The following is a 15320-nucleotide window of genomic DNA, read 5'->3' on the forward strand; positions in this document are numbered from 1 at the left end:
GCAAACCCCATGTTGGAGCCGAGCACCATCGCAGCATCTTTGGTTTCTAAATGAGCACTCTCTTCTGCTCCTCTTGGCCCATGTGGTCTTACCATGAATACCAACCCAGTGATGGAATCATTTGAAGGGTTGGACATATTCATCCCATATATTTTTCTAGCTCCATAAATTCGGCAGTTTTAAGAAAACAGAGAGATAATGGAGAGCAGCTTGGACAGGGGCTGAGTGGGCTTTAAGATAACAGACAGTCAAACAGGCTCCCAAACTATTCCTAGAGGCTAAATACTGATTGGGGTCAAGTATTTAATTCACTGGTGACCTCTCAGTAATACAACTGAGAGATGTGGGATTACACTGAAACACGAATATGAAATGTCAAGGAACTTAAGCCTGATTACATGTGATAGAGTTTAATGTATAGGGAGAATTAAAAGATAAAATACTTTTACATGACATGACAAACTTTTACATTACATGGCATAATTGGAACATCTAAATTCTGTATGCCTGTGTATGTATTTTAACATTTTATTGAGCATTTTCTGTTTCTTATTTTCATAGTCTGTAATAACTTGGCAGCAGTTCTTAAAGGTGCATTGTGTAATACCAGAGAGAAATATGAGAAGTTGTCTGAGCTGCCCTGTGCTGGCTGTTTGCTAGATTCAATTTAGCAATCCTTGTTGGCGTACCAGTGGGTGGAATTAGATTTCTTTCCTCTTGCTCGGGTTCCAAGTCAAGAAAATATATTTTGTTAACTCAAATGGTATGCAGAGATTTTGTTTGGGAGTTACAAAGTGGACCGAAAAGGAGGAGGTGCAGAAGTTTCTGAGAAGGTCCAGAAAATAAGTACAAAGCAATTTTGGTCCCACTTTTCCACAACGATGCATTAATTTACCCTAAGTTAACATTAGTTTATGTTATACTGATAATTATAAAGCATTAGCATAGGGGTTAGGTCAGGTCTTGTAATGTACTTTTCAGTTTTCTTTGGTTAGGGTTACTCTGGTTAGGGTTAGGGCAGGCGGGTCAGGATTAGGTTTATAGTTAACCCTGAACCCAACCCTATTCAATAATGTACACATTTAAACCTTAGTAAACATGAACACCATTATCTTATAAAACATCAAGACAATTTTTAAATGTATTTTGTCAATCATAGTATACCATGAGTTCACTGTTTATAACTGTTAGTTAATACTTATTACTGCTCTAACAAATGTAATTAATGAATGGTTAATTAATGGACCCTTATCGTAAAGTGTTTCAGCAAATTTGATGAGGGTATGGGTCCTGGGATTCGCAAATAACAGATGGATTTGGAAATTGCTTCATTGCTCCACAAGATAATCATGTGGATCAAAATGAAATGACAAAGAGACACAGACGGTGGCTCCATGTTTGTTTGAATCGTGCTGGGAGATGGTTATAGTTAGAAATGGCCTCATGGAGCTGTAGAATCGTCAGTGTCTTTGTGTGAGTGTACATCCTGTGTATATAATGCCGGACCGTATTAAGTTAAGAGTGGGCAGCGTGAAACTTAAAAGGAATATTTAGTGAACATTCAGTTCATCCCTTAAAAAGAAAAAAACGTCACTGATGAAACCGAGCCTCATAGTGTGTGGGAGTGAGGCTACAGCTTGGAGTGCAGGATCGATGCTGTTAGGGGGGGAGCTGGAAGCCTGCTATTTATGGTGCATCTACAGTTCTCTGGATGTGAATCTGTCTTGTCTCTGTAGCAATGCAACATAAAATAGCCTTAATGTCCCTGATCTTCTGGATGCCATGATGCTGATCGTGTGTACCTGTCGGTGTGATTGACTCACAGAATTACATTAAAATGGAAGATTGTTCAAATAAATGATACCACTGGAATTTACCACGTGCACATGCAGCAGTGGTGTCAATTACCGACCTGTGGAAAAGCCAAGGTACAGACACATTTTTATGTTTTGCTGATTCTCCAGTATTAAATATTCTGCTCTGTTCTGTTGTATTTTTATTCATGCTACAATAAATGTAAATTATTTTGAGTTATGTATATCAAGCTTTGTACAACATACTGGAGTGATGTCCAATTCCTCTTGCCAGATAGCCCCAGGTTGTTCAGGTGGGTTGAATGAGGCTTGTGGGCCACAATTTTGAAACAGAGCCAGAGATGGTGGATGTCTTAGTTCTGTTGTTCTTGTGTTCTTGTGTTACCAGCCTTGTTCCTTGGGATCGAAAGGGGACTTCTAATAATCGTCTGTGTTTTTTAGAAGACTAAGTCTGAGGTATTCATTCAATACCTTTCTGTATTTATTATTCCATCCCCTTGTAGTTCTATTTGAACACAATGTCGAGTCACTGTCTAGTCCCCGCTGATGTGTTTCCATTGTTCTTATTCACCCAGTGGCCATTTTTGATTCTCAATACTAACTGGTTGGAGGAGCTGAAAGTGGAATCCTGCATTCTGTTCGTTCACCGAGCTAGTGTTCAGAAACAAGATGGAAGCAATGTGGCCACAGTAGGAGAAAAGGCCAATAGCACACGTCACATTAACAGCACAGAGAAGAAAAGGACAGATTTCGGTCCTCACCATATCATCAGCCAGAGACTCTTAACAGGTCATCGGCCATTACTACACGGGTGGCCTGATGCCTTACAGATATGTTGTATCTGGAAGAAAATATAGTAAGGATGTGTGAGTGCTTTGATATTAAAGTACTATTAATTATAAAGTTATTTTAGCATTATTCATATCAATATTATTAATAATACTATTATTAATATTATTGTTATGATTTTTTATATGTGTTGACGAAGTGGACCAGTGTGAGGACAATATGGCCAGAAGGTCATTTGCCCTCTGTTCGTCCTCATCTGGTGATCTTCAGACACACTGGCAGAGGAGGACCATTGCAGAGTAATTTTGTCTTCTGGATTCTTACTAAAGTAATGTTTGCTTGTAAGATTAACGTTAACTGAGAGAACAAAATTTGTAAGGTGAACATAACAGGCTTCATTGTTACTTGGATACTGTAATCCGCACCTTATAGCATACAACAGTGTTAGGGATAACAGTGAGGGACAGCAACATGTACAGATTATCTATTGGGAAGCTTCACAAGTAGATAAAAAAAACATTGACCTCCAAAATCGATGTTTATAACCGACCAAAGTTGAGCCATCACTTCATCCAATCCTCCATCAGTATAAGACACAGTTTCAAATGCAATACAATGTAGAGGGCAGCCCACGTACTCCATGTTGAGATGCAGCAGGAATACAAAAAAATAAATAAAAGTGCTGGTCTTGTATCGCCTATCTCCCAGCTGTGTCCCCAGGGAGCCACACTGCAGCCAATGTGACTTTGTCACACAGGGGTATAAATCTGAAGCACTGTTAACAGAATTGACCCTATCCCAGGAGTAATGGAGCTGTCACTGGTAAAGTCTGACCCTAGAATAACCCCCTTACACAACCAGCTCTGCAGGGGGAGCCCTGTTTGTGGTAGATGATATCTGTCATCCTCACTGGGATGAAAGAAAGAATAGGGGTCATACTGTTAATACAGGAGAGGCTGTGTGTGTGTGTGTGTGTGTGTGTGTGTGTGTGTGTGTGTGTGTGTGTGTGTGTGTGTGTGTGTGTGTGTGTGTGTGTGTGTGTGTGTGTGTGTGTGTGTGTGTGTGTGTGTGTGTGTGTTTGAGTCAGTCTGTGCATAGTTGTGTATAGGTCTTCTGACATGTAGTTTACTGCAGTTGCCCGATTTGAGACGTTTATAATAGGATACTTCGTCAACCATCACACTGTGGAGGGTATGAGAGTGGTACAGCTGCCAAGAACGAGCATTACTGATTATCGTGATGGTTTTCTGTCATCCCTTCGAGCCATTGAAAGGAGAACCCTCCTAACAAGTGTGTGAGTGTGCTTTGAAGAAAATCAAATTTTACAAAAAAAAATGCAGGCAACTGTATATAGCATGAATCATTGTTTTATCAAACCTACTTTGAGTTACCGAAGAGCTGCACAATAGAGAGACATTTTGAGGAAACGGTTTTTGCAACTGAAGAAGGCTCGTCAGAAGCTTTGAGGAATGCATGGGAGGGGGGCGTTGTGGTCACGCGCTCACACTTCTCCAGCCTCGCACTTCCCGCGCTGCGCCGTGCCGTGTGCTGTGTGCTGTTCATTTCACTCCCGCGTTGGACACAACCAACTGGCGACAGACGGGAGGACCCCTACTGCATCGGACCGATTCTCTGAAAGCTAAACGACATATATGACCTGAATCAACGAGGAACTTCAACTCTCGCGGGTTAATGGTAAGCGTCTGGACGCCGTGTCTTGGGTGTGCGTTTACGCACCTATTTCCTTTAGGCAATCCCACCAAATTCGCGGTCGATTCTGTTATTCAGGTGCAGTAGGTGTGATATTCAATAGTATAGGGATGGTGAAACTTAAAGTAAAGTAAAAAAGAGCACTTTGCCGGAGTTGGTTGACGCTTACAATGCGCTCAGATCCAAAATAGCATCCCACCTTATAATGTGTTAACTAGCTATTGTTACGTTTGTTAATTGATTTTACTATAGGTCACATAGGGTGTCTAGTAGTGATATGTGTGTAGTTCTACTGAAATGTAACTATGGTTTGCCTCCGATCTTTCTTAATATTTTACAACAAAAAATATCTGATCTTTGACCCATTAAGATTGTATTTATATATCCTGTTTGCTCTCTGCAACGCTGTGCTCGCTCAGCTGTTCTGCAAGTGTCTGTGTGTGTGTGTGTGTGTGTGTGTGTGTGTGTGTGTGTGTGTGTGTGTGTGTGTGTGTGTGTGTGTGTGTGTGTGTGTGTGTGTGTGCGGTAAGTGGGTGCTTGTGTATACGTGTGTGTGCGTGTGTGTACATAGGTAGGTAGGTAGGTATGTTTGTGTGTAAGAGAGAGAGAGAGAGAGAGAGAGAGAGAGAGAGAGAGAGATAGAGAAAGGGAGAGAAAGAGAGATAAATAGATAGATCGATAGATAGTAGATGGATATAGGCAGACACATACACATAGATTGACAGTATTCATCCTACTTAGCCAAGTTCAATCACAGAGAAGCGGTGTAATAGAATCATATCTTGCGCTGTCACGTTCCTCCATCACCTGTATCACCTGCATCCCAGCAGCTCGAGCCTCATCACTTAGTTCCCACACTAACTCTGTTTGTTGGCTGTATTTGCAACAGAGGCAATTTCCCTCCCGGCACCATTCACAAATACCATTATCTCTATCACTTTAGCTTCTAGATATTTCATCCCGGCGGTGGCAAGAGCTCTGTGCACTGCATTCACGAGGTGCCAACCAGAGCGCCTCTGGTGTAATGTCTGTTGACGTCGTCTCTGCGGCTTTCACGGCTAGGGTTATGAGACGCCGTAAAAAACAAAAAACATGTTTCACTTTAACACTCGTACTCCAAAAATGGGCTAGGAGTGGAACAGAGAGAGAGAGAGAGAGAGAGAGAGAGAGAGAGAGAGAGAGAGAGAGAGAGAGGGGGGGGGGGGTAAACCATATGAGTGAGGGGGAAAGGGAGACTGGTGAATTATGTTCCTTTAATCCGTACTGTTGTCCTCTGTCTCTTGTCTCAAGAGGACAGGGGGAGAAAGCAAACGGGAGCTTAGGCTATGTGGCCTGGGAGTCTCGCCCACAACCTGTTGTGGGGGGTGGCGAGGAGTCAGCCATGTCACGTGGAGGGGGGAGAGGGGGGAGAGGGGTGAAGTAAATTTGACAATTTAATAGGTTTTGATTTGATTTGATTTCTGAGTGTCGAATATATAAGCTGCTTAGCCAAAGTTTCTTATTATTGGCAATCATCCATGCTTGTGTTTTCTGCCTTGGGTCTTTGTCTTCTCTCTCTCTCTCTCTCTCTCTCTCTCTCTCTCTCTCTCTCTCTCTCTCTCTCTCTCTCTCTCTCTCTCTCTCTCTCTCTCTCTCTCTCTCTCTCTCTCTCTCTCCTGCCCTCTGTCTTCCTCTCTGTAACTGGTCGTTTTCCCAACAAAAGAATCATCTCTACTTTTGTTCATTAGTCCATTGTTTTACCACTCAAAGCAAAAGCGACTTTGGTTTGTTTTGCATTTTTTATGATAAATGGAACATCAAAACAGGTAATATGAATCTGCCAATAACACATAAAGATCAGAGAGAGACAAGGAGAGAGAGAGAGAGAGAGAGAGAGAGAGAGAGAGAGAGAGAGAGAGAGAGAGAGAGAGAGAGAGAGAGAGAGAGAGAGAGAGAGAGAGAGAGAGAGAGAGAGAGAGAGAGAGAGAGAGATTGAGTAAGACGGTGAGACAGAGAAAATGAATGGATACTTACCTTTGGCTTTGATGATGATAGCCAGGCTATGGTGCCATTTTGAGGGATGCTGAGATGCCCGGGGATGTCATGTGATTACCCACCATCATTTCACTCTGTCGGGATAAATGGACAAGGGCATTTCTCCACAACCCATTTGGAAAATCCCATCTCTTGTTCCTCTTTTAAGCCCAATGGCAAAGAGGCTTTGGTGAATCCATTAAGGAAACTTCTATTCCTACCAAGCTGGAGTCAGCTGGAGTTATTTCAATCAAACTGCTACGGGGCTAAAAGACATACAGGTAATTACCTAGTCCCTGGCTATTAATGTGAAAGCTACATCAGGAGAGGAGAGCTCTTTGCTCAGTATCTGTTTCCAGACTCCAGTACCACGGCATGCCTCTGTGTACCAAGCGCTGAAATATTTACGCAGTCCCAGTCCCCTAAATAAAATAAACGACAGTCGCAAAGTGTTTGAATTGACAGAAAAAGATGCACTTAGGCAAAAACCGCCTGCCCTCGTGGGATCAGCGCCCGCGCCGAGACTTCAGGGCGCTCGTCTTGTAACGGCCGAGTGGCCTGAGGACGCCGGCCTGGGTGGCTGCGGTGATAGGGCGAGGCAGAACGTCGCTTGCTCCCCTTCCAACGTCTGTCTCCTTTCCCCCTGGCCCGCCCGCTGCGCTCAGCGTGACGGCGTGGCGCCAGAGGACATGGGAGGATGGAGTGCTCCTGGAAGACAGTGCTGCTGCTGGTGTGCGCGTCCCTGGGGGTTCAGTACACGGCCATCCGGACCCTGAGCGACACCCTCCCCGGACCCTGCCAGGGATCCCTCAACTGCCACGCCAGACAGCCCCGAGGTAATGAGCCCCCGTGGCCTGAAGGCCGCCAGGGGGAGGGGGTCAGTTCCCCCCCATGGGGCGGACCCAGGGCTGGGATTGTGTGCACTTTGTGTTATGTGAAGCGTTGAATGAGGATGTGTTGCACAATCTATGCATGCAATTCTATGTTTGTGTATTTAAAAAAAAAATGTATTTTTGGTAGAATTCAGGGCATGAGGTTCACCACTTCGAATGAGAAAACATGTTTTAGCAGTCAGAAACAAGAAATTAAAAAGCCTTAACTAAACCATATGGCATTTTGGAAGTGATTCCAGCGTTGAGGCACTGCATATAGACTGACCCGGAGAAGATCAAATCACACACAATGAGGCTAGGGAATTCCCATTATAATCTGAAGTAGGAAGGATCTAGATCTGCAATATCGTTGATTTATTTCCCTATTATCTTCCAATTTATCTCCATTAAGCCGCTTCTACAGGGCTACCCTGGATCGCAGGCACAGAGCGTCTGTGGACAAAAATAACAGCCCCGTTTGCAATCATCTCTTCATCAGTAGTAATTACACATTGGCAATCAGTGTTACATTTAGAGATTCACCATTTCATAATCCCCTAGGTAACCGCCATCAGACAAGCCACTTCCTCATGCAGGTTTACAATCTTAAATATTTAACCAGTATTGACTCTGTCGGGTTTCTTTTCATCCTTAAGTAATGAGTTAGCCAGGCAATATTTTACATGTAAAACCTTTAAATCTCTGCCTTATTTTGTTAAATATTAATTTAATTATGGACCGTGGAAATCATCAAAAATGGCAAATCATTCTGTACAGAAACTAACTCTCTCTACTGGAATGATGTGGAAAATATACTCTGCTGACGCCTCTGCAATAAACACAATTGCAGGAGATTCTCACCCATTTCTAGACGCAAAGGGATTTTATGATTGGTGCTGCAAAGGAAATATCAAAGTTAGAGTTGTATTGCACCATTGAGAAATACCCTGTGTATACACAATCACCATGCTGGATAGGGTGAGATGTACTATAGATCAAATCAAGGTGCAGTTTCCAAGTCTGTTTCTTCCAAACAGCAAGGTCTATACTTCTCGTTATTTGTGGGCTCACGCAGGATATCCAAAACAACCATCACAGTCTTTCTGTACATATTTAAATTCCCTTCTTTTCTGCGTGTTAATCCTGCATGCTCTCCCAATGTTGTTCTCTTTAATTCTGATTAACTCAGTATATGGAACCGCATGTCAAGGACGTGGCTATCAGTTACCTCCCACCATTACCTGTTAACATACAAAAAGGTGTGACCCACTGATTCCTGCTGGGTTAAGGCTGTTCAAATCAAGTCAATGACAAACCGCCAACACCCACTCTCGGCTGAACAATTGACAGGGTGTGACAGCTGGGCGAGATGGGCCCGCCGCCCGTTGGTCCGAGGGGGATCTGTTGTCGAACTGTAAGACAAAAGAAGGGCATTTTGATGCTAATACCAACCCCTCAGTTGATCAAGGGCTTTAAGAACCATAGGGGGTTAGAGACAGAAGTCTGGCAGGGCGGAGGAGGAGAACAGGATGAGGGGAAGTACGCATACATTTTATGATCAACCCCTTAAGAGCAGTGGAGGGATAGCGACCAATTGGTAGGTAGGGAGGGGGATTAACCTCAGGAGGAAACATGATTACTGTCGCATCAACTAAACGTGGGGGTCTGAGAAAAGGATCTGGCAGGGAGGGGCTCGAGGGCTGGTTGAAGGTGTCAACTAACAGTGGGGGTAAGAGACAGCGGGAGGGAGGGGGATGAAAACAGAACGAGGCAGAACCATATCCAACTACGGTATATAGGGATGAGTGAGGCCTCTACAACCCCTGTGGTTAGAATAAGGTCCTTATTGGAAGACACTAGGCCAGTGATTTTCAAAATATCAGCAACAGAACCTTGTCTGCTCCTGGTAACATCTGTGAAGGCCCCCCCGGATGTCAGATGTTTCCTTGAGAAATAGCAATAACAGATCAATGCCTTGCCAAACGACTCTTCGCCCCCTCCCTTTGTATTGTTTTCTGCCTCCTCTTTAGACTCAAGGTGGAAAGCCTTGTGTGAAGACGCCTGGCTGCCCTCCGCCTCGCCCCAGAAACACATCCTCCTGTTTGCGACCACGCGCAGCGGCTCGTCCTTCACCGGCCAGCTCCTCAACCAGCACCCGGGGGTCTTCTACGTGTTCGAGCCCCTCTACCATGTCCAGCAGGCCTTCTCCAACACCAGCAGCAGACAGCGCCGGACGCTGGATCGCCGAGCGCTCCTGGGCGCCTACAGGGACCTGCTCCTGAACCTCTACACCTGCGACCTCCGCTTCATGGAGAACTACATCCGCCCCGAGCCGCAGGAGCACGTCACCGGCGCCTTCTTCCGACGCAGCTCCAGCCACGCCCTCTGCACGCCCCCCGTGTGCCCGGCCAAGAGCGAGGCGGTGGCCGACGGGCTGCCGGACGAGACCTGGTGCCCCAAGGACTGCGGGGCGCTGAACCTCACCCTGGCCTCTGCGTCGTGCCTGTCCAAGGGACACGTGGCCATCAAGACGGTCCGCGTCCCCGAGATCGCGGACCTGCGCACCTTGATCGAGGACCCCCGTCTGGACCTGAAGGTCATCCACCTGGTGCGGGACCCCCGGGCCATCCTGGCCTCGCGCATGATGGCGTTCTCGGATCAGTTCCGCGCCTGGAAGATATGGAACGCCACCCGGCGACAGCCGCGCTACGTGGACCTGTCGCAGATCACGAGCACCTGCAAGGACATGGCGGCCTCCGTGGAGACGGGGCTGCGGAGGCCCTCCTGGCTGCGGGGGCGGTACCTGCTGGTGCGCTACGAGGACCTGGCCTCCAACCCCGAGGAAAGGGCCTCGGACATCCACAGGTTTGTGGGGCTGCAGAAGGACAGCCGGGTGTCGTCGTGGATCTCGCAGAACACAAACAGGGACGCGTGCTCTCCGTCCGAGTGGAACTTCAGATACTCCACCACCCGGGACTCCAGAGCCACGGCGGAGAGCTGGAGGCTCCGACTGGACTATGACATCGTGAAGACCTTGCAGAGTCTGTGTAGCGACACCCTGGCTCTGCTGGGTTATAAACAGGCTCGCTCGTTAGTGCAGCTCAGAAACATGTCCTATAGTTTGGTGGAAGCAAGAACCTTCCAGCCTCCGCTATGAGATTGAAATTATATTTCAAAAAATAATAATAATGTGGATACTTGCTGTTTCGGTTGCTCATGATACATACATACGGTTTAATATTTTAGGTCATGGTGGTAGCCATCAGTAGAGTCTTTAAAACGGGTAGGGCCAGCTAAATCCCACTGCCATTAATAACATCTGGAAATCAGGTTAAATTAGGACACTGTATTTGTTTAATACTTATATACAACGAAACCTACAGAAACACTGCAGCAATTTGCCTCCTCTCTTGTTGTTATTTTTCCGACCCTTTTTTGACTCTTATGTCAACTCCAACGGGAGATGAAGGCACTGATTAATTGTAGCGCTCGGCAAAGTGTAGTGCTTGGAAAATCCACTTTAAAATTGTTTGGACTGCGCTGTCACATTACGCATTGTAGTTAACTACTGGTCTTGACCGTGTCACTATTCAGATTGTGTATTTTCTAGATTTTTTCTAAATAAATTATTTACACGTTAATCTCTATCATAGAAGTGAACATTGGAGGCCAAAAATGCCTTCTGCCAATTTTTGCCTATTAGTTATCTTTCTTTGTTTGTGTGCCACCTCAAGATGCCAGCGCATTTTGGAGTTCAGTCGCTCTCTTGAGATAAACACTGGATGTGGCCCATGCAGAAAACTAATTTTAGCACCATTGCATTGCTATTGATTAAGGTTGATTTTCAGCCCATATAGCGGCCAGCGCCGCAACTCTCCAAAGCAAGGAGTCCCCTGGGAACCGGGAACGTCAATGCTTGGGCTGAAGCATTGCGCAACAAAATGAGGAAATAAATATGTTCTTCGACTAGCCCTGACTGCTAACCTTAAAAAAATTGAATTGGCCTTCTGATAATGATTTTTCCAGCCCGTTCCACCCCCCAGACTTCCCACAGCTGGGCTATATCTGCTGACACTAGGGATAGTGCGATGCGGCACGGAGGATTAAATCAACAATAGATCCCTCTGAATAGGAGGAGGATTTAAGATGCGAGGAGAAAAGAGGGGCTGTCTCCCTTTGAACTTCATCTGCACGGCTCTCCCGACCTCCCACCAGGCCAGGCTTCATGACACCCAGGGAGATGTTCTTCCTGCGCTGCTCCATCCCGGCCCTGACACCCAAAGCTGCGAAGGCCCTGAGTCAGCCATCAGCTGATTAGCCAGCCCTCTCCCTACGCTCCATCCCGGCTGCGGCGTTCCGTCTCCATCCACCCTGCTGACGAGGGCCGGGCCGGACGGCACTGGTATGAGTGGAACGGGGAAGGCAACATAGGCTAGTTTGTGAAGGGTGAAGGGTAGGGATGGGTGGGTAGATGATGATGAATGGATAATGGATATGAGGGCGTGTGTGTGTGTGTGTGTGTGTGTGTGTGTGTGTGTGTGTGTGTGTGTGTGTGTGTGTGTGTGTGTGTGTGTGTGTGTGTGTGTGTGTGTGTGTGTGTGTGTGTGTGTGGCAGACATGTTAAGAATGATGATGAGATGATAATCTTCTTTCTCATACACAGAAATCATAACAATAACATGTCGAACACAGAACAATGGCAATGAATGCACAATGTTCCATATTGACCTCCAGGCATCTACTTTGACCCTGTCTGATACCATTAGAGCCATCTCTGACATCCTGTGATCTTGTGCAAATCAAAAGCTTACTCATCCATTTCAGTTCATACAGAGCTCAAAAAGAATTACAAATATTTAAGTTACATTAATAAAGCTTTCACTCAACCAATTGTATAATTGTCTGCAAAGTAGTATGGATAATATTCAAAAGTATGTTCTGGTGGTTCGTAAAGATGACAAATCTAATCTACTGAAAAATAAAACATGCACCTTTTGAAAAGCACCCAAGAGAGATGATCAAGCGGTGACCGCACATTCACAAGCACATCAGTGCTTGCAACTGAATTTAATTCATTTTTGTAATACTTTATTATATGACTGGTTATATCTGGTTTTCTTTTTTTAGATGTTTGTTTGTGCATTTCTTATTTATCAACCGGTACTCAATGTAGTCCAAGAAAAACGCTGTGTGTACTTAAGATCCATGATCAGAAAATAACTGAAGAGCGGTGGGTGCTCCTTGGGAGCTTGATATCCCCTTGTCTCCACACAGCTAACACTTACCATTTTTCAATTGCCACAACAGGAGCAGAGTATGCCATTTAGGGAGCGATTAGGCAGCGTTTAGGGCAGAATGAAAGCCCTTTGAGCCTCAGCGTCTTTATTACTGGAGCCATATGGGCCCTGGGCAGGCATCAGCCTCTGTCACACTCATCACTCAAACACTGTTATTTTCCTAAATGCACTCAGTATCCCGTACATGCACTCACTCTCTCTCACTCTCTCTCACACACACACACACACACACACACACACACACACACACACACACACACACACACACACACACACACACACACACACACACACACACGCATGCACGCACAACTTTATCATTGAGTTACACACACACACACACACACACATAAATATACACACCCAATCAAATACCCACACAAAAGCCTCCATGGCACTAGCAGTCCACCGCTCTACATCGAACTAATAGATTAGCATAGTTCATCAGTCATCTCTACCCTTTCCCAAATCTCTTTCTCCTTCCTCTACGTCCCTGGTTGCCACCTATTGACATTTACACCTGAGACATATAAATATGAAACAATAAGATGCGGGCCATTTAGAATGGGATAAATTATGTGCACAGCATTCTGAAGTGGGCGAGTTTAAAGACTGCACTAGATAAATGTTCTGCCATTAAAATCAGCTAAAACCTATAGCTTCTCAGAGCAGGCTCATCACAGACACATCAGCATAGTGTATTCAGGGCTGAAAAGAGCTCCTCAAAGGAGAAAGAGGTCCGCTATGCTAGACTTGGCCCCGTCAGCACGATCACATAATGTCGTTTACACAGACAGCAGTGAATTTTAACCATGCACTCAAGTGTTTTATGTCAAAGTGAATATGCTAAAAGCTTTCCTCTTGTGCAGGTCGACAACAGCCATGCATATAAAAAGACCATACGCCCCTGTTATTGGATGAAGAGCTTCGTATTAACCGTCAGCCCTGTCTAAATCATGAGTATATATTATAGCAATAATTAAATGCATAATTGGCCTAATCCATGATGGGCCTTTTGGGTGGAAAACGCAGTCAGTAAAGTTAATAGTATTTTATGAATTGCTGCGATATTGCTTTTGGTAATTGGGAATATTACAGTCCTCGGTAGTAGGCATTATAAAGTTTAATCTTGAATAGTGACTATGTTTAATGAGAGGCTATTTTCAGCCTTTATATGGTAGATGTTACAGAAGTCGTCGTTAATATTTTAAATATAATTCTCTACCAATGTATTAGAAGCTGTAATAATGAGTAATTTCTGATCCTTACCAACGGAGCACAATTTGTCTATCAAGCATTTACATTTCTTTTTGTTTTAAAGAATAATTATTGCTGAAAAATATTGAGGAATAAATCTGTAAAAACATAAAGATTGTAATCTTTTAGTTTAAATGCTCTGCTCTATTGGATGCTACTGCCCTGAATCCAGCAGGAAGACAAGTCTACTAGGACTAGGCAGACTCTGGTCCTTGCAACAACGCTTGGCATAAAATTGATCTCTTCTTGGCTTTTAATGTCTCAAGTGCCAGACTGGCACTTGAGACATCCCTCTTTTTGTCAAAAGTTGAACCTACATTGCCGTTTAGTGTGGGCGGGGAGAATAGCAAGGCCAGAACAGTGTGGAGTACACAACTTGTAGCCTACTGGTGGTGTCACATCCCCTTGAACCTGCTTGTATTGCAGGGGTTGGGTTTGAATCTATTGCACATTGACCTATGCCCATTTGAAAATGTACGTAATATTGTTTAGTTGATAGAAATATATATATATATATGTATTGTATTGTTTATTCTATAAGAATTATTTTGAGTATACAGTTTATGTTTATATTTCTATGATTCAACTCTTATTCTTATTCGTCTTTGTCTCTTCTGTTACTGTTCTATGAACTGGTTGCTGCTGTATCACCTGCATTTGTTTTATCTAGTGTTCTCTTATCTGGTAGTTGCTGTTTAAAGTTCCTTATGTAGATTATATTTATTTTGTGATAAGTATTAACTACTAACCATATATAGATATTCATTTAGTATAATATTAATATCTTATTGGATAAAAGTCATCACGTCATGAAGGGTAAGGATTTGCTTAAATCACACACACCAACTATTTCTTCATTCCTCAAGACGATAGCAAAAATACAGATGAATATAACCAAAATAGTCTAATTGTTATCACATATGATAACAGACATTACAGGTAGGCTCCGAGTATCTGGGAAGCTTTATTTCAGAATTCAGAATTCTTATCTCTGTATTATTTAGCGTGCCCCAGTGCATCTTGGGACCTAGAGTTCACACAAGTACTGCCCTCCCAGCTGCCCTGTAAGGTGGTCGTCAGGGGCCAGTCAGTGGTCTGCCCTGCTCAAGATCTGTCCTCTCCTGGGGGTGGGCTGTGAGCTGGCAAGCACACAGCTGGGTCTCTGGGTCACGTCGCAGCTTGTGACATGCCTAATCGGCTTGTCACAAGGGCAAACTCAGCCAGACACTGCCAGGCCTCAACCATGGAAGGAAAGAAGAGTACCAGCCACTGTCTGTCTGTCTGTCTGTCTGACTGTCTGCTGTGGCGAGGACAGGGTTGGATATGCTTAGAAATCTGCAGTGCCTACAACCTTCTCTGTCACTGTGTCCTCATCTGCAGGTTATCAAACAAAACTTATTTTCAATATGCCTCCTTTGTTCTTTATTTGAAGAACACACACTTTCCATCACTATAACAAGGTCCTGGACTTCAGGTTTGAGCCTGGTCAAATAAGTAGCATCTGCCGTGGTGATTTCTTTATGAGATATTTAGTCCAGGACAAGTGAGACTTCTAAAGGCAAAAAAAG

General features: G+C 44.5%; 1 protein-coding gene across 2 annotated transcripts; it reads left to right on the top strand.

The window, feature by feature from the left end:
• The first annotated feature begins 494 nt into the window (after nt 1-494).
• Nucleotides 495-12084, top strand: si:ch73-62b13.1 (Carbohydrate sulfotransferase 1-like). Of its 2 annotated transcripts, XM_060060852.1 has the most exons (3): nt 495-4298; nt 6992-7162; nt 9229-12084. In XM_060060852.1, exons 2-3 carry the CDS (start codon nt 7024-7026, stop codon nt 10353-10355), a joined length of 1266 nt encoding a protein of 421 aa, XP_059916835.1. In that variant the 5' UTR covers nt 495-4298; nt 6992-7023; the 3' UTR covers nt 10356-12084. The 2 variants fall into 2 exon arrangements, with proteins under 2 accessions (XP_059916835.1, XP_059916836.1); XM_060060853.1 differs by lacking the exon at nt 495-4298 and having other exon boundaries at nt 6795-7162.
• Nucleotides 12085-15320: the final 3236 nt, after the last annotated feature.

Source organism: Gadus macrocephalus, chromosome 9 (genome assembly GCF_031168955.1).
Source record: "Gadus macrocephalus chromosome 9, ASM3116895v1".
NCBI lineage: Eukaryota > Metazoa > Chordata > Actinopteri > Gadiformes > Gadidae > Gadus > Gadus macrocephalus.

Coding starts and splice junctions, on each gene's coding strand:
- si:ch73-62b13.1 (XM_060060852.1), top strand. CDS start 7,024: ATGGAGTGCTCCTGGAAGACAGTGCTGCTGCTGGTGTGCGCGTCCCTG. Junction 7,163..9,228: donor CCACGCCAGACAGCCCCGAG/GTAATGAGCCCC, acceptor CCTCCTCTTTAG/ACTCAAGGTGGAAAGCCTTG.